This window comes from Pan troglodytes, chromosome 5, assembly GCF_028858775.2.
Source record: "Pan troglodytes isolate AG18354 chromosome 5, NHGRI_mPanTro3-v2.0_pri, whole genome shotgun sequence".
Lineage (NCBI taxonomy): Eukaryota > Metazoa > Chordata > Mammalia > Primates > Hominidae > Pan > Pan troglodytes.
The window spans coordinates 159,284,904-159,292,076 of NC_072403.2; the positions used below are offsets into that span (position 1 = coordinate 159,284,904).

The window sequence follows — 7,173 nt, forward strand, 5'->3', positions numbered from 1 at the left end:
CAATGTTAATTTTTCTTAATGCCTCAGAGTCTACTACCACTTTGTCCTAGAGAAAGAAATAATTTGCCTCCTTGAGTCTTCCAGGTAGATATAAATAACTAAAATTGACAAACCTTTTTATTTAAATAAACAATACTAAGTCCGCGTTGTGGACCAATTCATATGGAGGAGTAGAGAGATGCATTTTGCAATGGTGGACCTAGGAAGTCATGATAGAGCTCAGAAACACATGCTGTAAAGTAGGGATCCCTGACTGGTCCCCTTACACCACATCGTGCTCCTAAAAAGCTGAATTTAAAAGCCTTTACGGGAAATAACACATTTTTCATTTTGACACACAGGCCTGCCTTTCCTTGGTGCTTTACACTAGGTTACTTCACACATCTAGTTCCTAGGCTGGCCCTGGAGGACATTTTGAATTTGTCTGAAGAAACAATTTTAAGGTTGTTTTTAGATTTGAGCACCCAATCTGTAGTGGTAGCTCTTTTTTAAATTTTTCAACCAAAAGTCATTTCCTCCTTGCTCAAAAATGCGGAAACCTAGAATGCATGAAGAGGTAACTTGACCTGGAAGATACTTGTCTAGGGCTTCAGAGAGGTTCAGAGATCCTTTATGATTACTTGTACTATACCCAGGCACCTCAGATACAGGCTTGTGGTGGTCAATCTAGGTTGGGATTTTTGTTGTCATAACCCTACACCCGATTGTATGATCTCTACAGCATGTAGCATTTCAGTCAATTTCGGAATATATTCACACTCTGAATATTTAGGAAAGAGCTTAATCTCACACTGTTAACTTTCCCTTCTACCGGTTGTTCTTGAGCCATATTTCAGAGTCTAAGGAAGACAGTACATTGAGGTAGTTACAATCACAGGTTCTTGAATTAGACTGCATGGGCACAAATTCCAGTTTCACTACTGCATTACCTTGGGCAACCCCTAGAAGCTTCAGTTTCATTTATTAAATGGGGAGAAAAACAGTGCCTAGCCCAAGAATGGTTATGACTGAAATCAAGTAGGAAAAGTGTGTCATGCAGTGTCTGGCTCAGAATAGATGCTCAGTAAATTTGAGACGGCAGGAGGAGTAGCATTTTCAACCTTTAATTCCCCAGTTCTTCAAGCATTATTTTTAATTCATAGTACAAAATAAAAATTATCTTATATTACTAGCTTAGGTCACCAAATTATGTCACATTTCTAAGAAATCTGTGGAACTTCTAGGCTAGTTCTTAATGGATATCGTATTTTTTCCTCCAAATAGAATAGTTCTTACTGCTTTCAATAAGTTGATTTGAAGTAAGCGTATAATAGCACTACAGAATATTGCAGAATGACATAATGTTTTGGAAAAATATAGAAATCACTTATAAATGTTATTGTTCCGGCATTTTAAAAGCATGTTTTTCTTTTTTTTCCCCCTTTAGATTATGTTGAAATACAAAGATAAGAAGTGGTACCAGTTCTGACAACCAGAATCCAATAAGTCCAACTTCAGCCAGAAGGAAAAAAGTTTTCCATTTTTGTTACATTCTTTAGGAAAGTTAACGTTAAAGGGATGTTCGTCACTGAATACTGTTCTTCCCTAGCACAATCATGCACTGTTTTACCTCAGTCATGTGGCTTTAACTGAGGAGTGTTCACACACACTCGAAATGGAGTATATGGTGTGTGCCAGTTATGAGTTGACCATTTGGGAATTAAACAGGTCACACGTGACAGATGAAGAAACCAAGGGGGCTGCTGAGGAGACCTGGTGCAGGGACTAATCCTGGATCATTCCTGTATTAAACTTTCATATGCCAAAAGGGTTTGTGCCGTTTTATCTGCCATCAGTGTTTGACCTGTTTGGGGCAGAGGCAATAAGTCAGAAGTCTTGAAGCTGAAATAGTTATATGTGTGTCACTGGACTGGATTATAAACAGCTGTCTTGGACTTTCCCTCTCTTAACACTGACTGGTCATCAGTATCATTAGTGAAAAAGAAACAAACTGTTTGTTATTATTTCTTTAGACAGATAAGCTGAATGGTGGGCTTTAAATAATAAAAACATACACATAGTTGACTTGTGTATGAGCTACTCTTGGATTCTTGTTATTATAGACTTGTATTTAGTTCATATTTTGTCAAAAGCAAAACAAGAAGATACATCACTTTTCATTGAAAAGAAAAGTGTAGAGCATGACTGAATTGCTCATCATTCTGGGAGTTTCCATGTAGTGGCTATGCAGTGTGGAAAGTGAGAAAAACCTCCATTGTGGTGAGGAGAATACTTCAATGTCCCTTGTCCTTGTTCTCATTAATTCAGCTAAAGGTGGATTTGACCAAAATAATGCTGGTTAGATTTGTAGAAATGTTGAAATTGGCTATGTTTTAAATTTTGCTTGAATTTTTATAAAATGTTTAACCAAATGTACCTTTGCATTCTTTAATTAAAATTGCTTTAAAAAAAACTTTCATTATTTCAGTAAAATGCTCAGCTCCCTTTTTAAAATGCCCTTTATTTGCTAACTGTTCCAATACACTCAGGTGATGAGCCAATTAAATGTTAGTGCACATGCTATCGCATGGAAAATTACAAGCATCTGTTGTCAATAATTATCTATATAAGAGTTTAGTCTGATGACCTACAAAATATTTTGTGTAGAAATATACTATAAATCTGTACATATCCTTTCAAGGTTTTAAAAAACCAAAAAGAAAGGAAAATGTGTACACTGTGATAACTAAATTATTTCTGTATTGGAATATAATACAATTTGAGACCAGCAATGGACAATGAATGATTGTTTCATAGAATAGCATTACGGGCAGGAAAGAAACCACCTAGTAGATCTAGAAGTAAGCAATCTCAGAATACAGACTAATCTGAGATGATTATTGATTGTTGTTAAAGCAACCCAGCAAAAGCAAAATGGAAGCATTAAAATTAATGTTAATGAAATTTAAATATTGTCTTCTATAAAAAATTCCTTTATATTTTGTTTTTTCATTAAGAGATAATCAGAGCACAAATTGATAGTAAACAGGATGGTTGTTTTTCTATTCTATATGATCATTAAAGGAATATGTAGGACATCTTAACTTTTTCATACAGTCTGTTATGCATATTTTCCTCTACTTTTCATTAATAAAGCTTTTATGTTTACATTTTATAACATGCACTACTAGATGCAAAAGTTTACATCAAAGTTTACTTTAAATATCATTTGGTAGGGACTAAATGTGTGTGATAGAGATAATTGATCAAGCCAAAAGAAATATTTTTTAAATAAGCCCTTTTCAAAAGTTTTTGAATTTATAGAAAGCACCAATGAATAACATATTTATTTTTCATTAATGTCAGCTGCCTGAACATTCAGCAGTTTATAAATTGCTTAATTTGTGTTAACTATTATCCAGTAAACCCATAGTTCCATGATATGTCACAGGAATTGTTAGGTCCTATTTTAAAGGTACAGTTTTGTGAATGTCATCAATAAAATCAACAGTTATGGATTTGAAGAAGTTGGGAAAGCATTATGTAGATTAATATACTGGTTGGTTCCCTATCTATGTGGAAGGTCATATTAGCTGCAATTATTTAATTTGCTGTGTTATTTTGTGTTATATAACACAAATATATTTGTATATTAACTTCATTTTTACTGTCATTTTTCCTGTTGTATACAAAATGAACTAATCTTGTAATTATTTTCAAATATAGAAGTATATACATTTACCTTAGATGGATTTCCAAGATTTTGTAAGAAAATCTTAAATCAGTGTTTTGAGTTATTTAATTTTTAAATTAATCTACAAATTATGCACAACAAACTAGAGACTCAGTTAGGATTAGAAAGCTTAAAGTATGTTTGATGTAGGAAATAAGCTTCTCAGAGTTATACTTGATTCTGTCTGTAGATAAGAGACAGTCTACAGTAATAACTAACCCAGGGAATTTACTGTAATTTGAGAGGTAACATCTCTATTTTTTTCTTTTTAAATACAGAAAGTAATAGTCACCAGCAAGCCACGATTTCAGGAAAACTGACTAAAAAAAAAAAGTCAAAATAGAAAATATCAGAAAAATGAAAGATTTTTGTGTGCCCTCTCCATATCCTCATTGTTTTTGTTGCATTCGTCCTTGACTCTAAAATCACTGAAGTATTCATGATTAGTAGTTTGTAAGTAGGAAGTGGTTTTTCTGTATGTACCATATATCCAGTTCATTTCAATTTTCAAACTAAAATCCATATGTATTTGCTGAGAAAGTTATTTGAAATCTTATATTCTGACAAATTCTGTACATTACATCCATTTGAAGTTTTGCATCATCTTAACACTTTTGCTTTGCATTTCAATTGTACAAAGTGTTTCCAAAAAAATGGTTATAGATTCGACTGAGCTATTACTAACTTCTCCATTTGATTTTTTATGGATGTGAAAAATGCTGCTACTTGTCTATGTTATTATGTGTAAGTATATTACAATTTAATTAAGTACAGTAGTTTAAAGAACGAAGCAATTTTTTTTTTTTTTGGCTTAGAACTTCTTAATTGTAGGTTCCTCTGAAGCGATTTCATGTAGATATGTGAGTGTTTTAAACAAGTCTGAAAGTGTTACATACTTTTAGGTTACAGGGGTGCTGGGGAGACAGCTGAGGAAAAGAAGAATATGTGGAAGACACCACGGAGTTCAAAGTTTTACCCTGAGTTCTATCTTCCATATATGTTTTGCTTAAGGCATTTCTCATGTGACATTAGAAAAGCTATATCCAAAGGTAAATTTTTTGTGGCAAAGATTTATTTTACACTTTAACTTTTGGGATTTTATTTGTTTCAGCAAAATAAAGAGCACTGAACTTTAAACTTGAATTTTTTCTGCACTTTTTTAGGTAATGAAAACTTTTTATTATCATTTAATCCACATTGCTCAGTTTAAACCAAGTGATACATGTGTATAAAACATACCAAAATCATGAATATGCTGCTAGCTGTACCTTAAATAAACTGATCAGTTTTAAAACCTTTAATAGGGTTTTATATAGATTTTAAAAATAGTAAAATAATCTGCTGTATGTTTCAGTGTTCTTGGTCTTAAATTATTGCAACACTTTCAGATTTGTTTTAAGATCATACAGTAACATGTTATATTTATACATACTGCTAGAAAATATACTTTTAGTTTTAAAATGGAATTTTTATAAATGTACTTTAATTTTAAAATGGTGAACTTGTTAAGTTTAAGTCAAAGTACTTAAAAAGTATGTATATTATCCATACAAAAAGTTATGTTTTACGCTTATAATAAGAAATACTGGTATCTCATATCGAGATACAATTAATTTTAAAAAATCATACATCATTTAAAAATCTTCACACATGAACAGGAAAGATATCATTTCTATGCTTTAAAAAACCCTCTATTGAGCATTTTCAAATATTAATTTTATTTTGGGAGAAAATGCCCACAACAGTAATTGCGAGATCTTTCTCAATAGCTTCAGTTTGCTGTTGGATGCCTACCTTAACTATTGTTTTAAAATATAGATATATATATATATATATTTAAAATAGTTTTCCAGGTATTTTCTTCTACCTTTTTTAAAAATAAATTTCCAAAAATGAAAACAGAGTTTATGTATTTTTGTCAATGAAGGTTTTTATTTTGTAGTTTATAGAATTTGTTCCTTATCAGTTTGATACTTGATCAACATTCTTAGACTTTTTAATCTGTATTTACTTTGGGGGGAAAAAAGCACTCCTATATCTTAAATGTCCTTCTTTTTTCTTTTCCCTTTTAGGGTATTTGTTCTCTTGGATTGAAATTTATGCCCACAGATTTTTCTTTTCATTTGAAAATGAATGTGAAGATACTGTTTACAGCTTTTGTTAATTGCAGTTTTCATCACTCTGATCAATTTCTTGTAAAGTGCTATGGGAATTATTTTTCCTGTGAATATTAATGATTTTACTACTGCCTCCAAAGTTTTAAAAAAGGTTCTGTAGACAGAAAACAGTTGTTGCAACCAAAAACAACCAAAAAAAGAAAAGGAAAACTGGCTTACCTTTCTCAGATGAATTAAATGATTTTAATAACTTCCCAATTACCAGGGTTATAACGTTGCTTTCTTCAGTTATTAATACAGTCAAATTAATTTTAACAATATAGGCACAATTCATTTACAAATTCAGTACAGTAGTCCAGGGCTACATGTAAGTGGTCTCTATTTTATTCTTTACATCAGAAAAATCATGAATGTCAGTTTTGCCAGTATTTTACAATGAGGCTTATCGTTTAAAATTTTATAGTGTATGACATGTAAATAAACCAGTATTTATTGTAGGTTGTTTGATTCAGGCATTTCAAATGGATATAGGTTAATGGCAATGGAATCCTATTTATTTGGTAGTTGGTTTTGTTTTTGTTTATTTACTTTTGCTATTTGTTTTGTATTGTCTAAACTTTGCTTCAACTGAAGACAGTGTAAGGAGTTGAAAATACAATCAACATAGCAATGGAAAGCAATGCAAAGAGGGTAAATCTTGTTTTAATTTTTTTAACTTTTTTTTTTTTGTAAATAAATAGTACTGTGATACTTTAGGTGTGACCTCTATTCCACATGATAGTTAGAACCAGAAAAACACTTTTGCTTTCTAGTTGTACTATTGGTTCATTGTAAATGCATTACCAAAAGACAATATGAAAAAGAGCAAGATTAAGTTTTTCTAACATTGTCCACTTCAGGGGCAAGCATGCTTGGTATAGAGCTCTAGCTTGTGTATACCTTAAACTGTAACTTGCAGGTGTTTTTCAGTTGCTGCACTTTTTATTTAATCTTGCTCAGTCCCAGTAACTATCTCAAAGGTAATTGCTGGAATATGCATTTTGAAATACGGTTTAAAAAAAATCTGTGTATTGTTTCATCTAAAAAGAAAAGCACTATTGCAAACACTAAAAACGTGTTAAACTTTGTAGTTATTTTGCATTCCTGTACTTTACAAACTGTCATCACAGCAAAAAGTTTAAAATTAGGTAATGAAATATTTTTGTAAATAAATACCGTTAAGCTGGTATTTTAAAAAATGTATTATAAATTAATGTTTCTGGAAAATGTTCATATATATGTATATGAATGTCTCTTTATGCTGAAGGGCTCTGATTGGGCAAAATAAAATACTCTAATCTCTCC

The 7,173-nt window shown here is 31.5% G+C and overlaps 1 protein-coding gene across 3 annotated transcripts in view; it reads left to right on the plus strand.

Annotated features, from left to right (window-relative positions):
- STXBP5 (syntaxin binding protein 5) overlaps positions 1-7,173 on the plus strand; it is a 185,580-nt gene extending 178,407 nt beyond the window's left edge. For all 3 annotated transcript variants that reach the window (XM_003311531.7, XM_016956444.4, XM_003311530.7), the window contains one exon: positions 1,427-7,173. In XM_003311531.7, the coding sequence (XP_003311579.1) occupies positions 1,427-1,468 (42 nt within the window). In that variant the 3' untranslated portion in view covers positions 1,469-7,173. The remainder of the gene's footprint in view (positions 1-1,426) is intronic.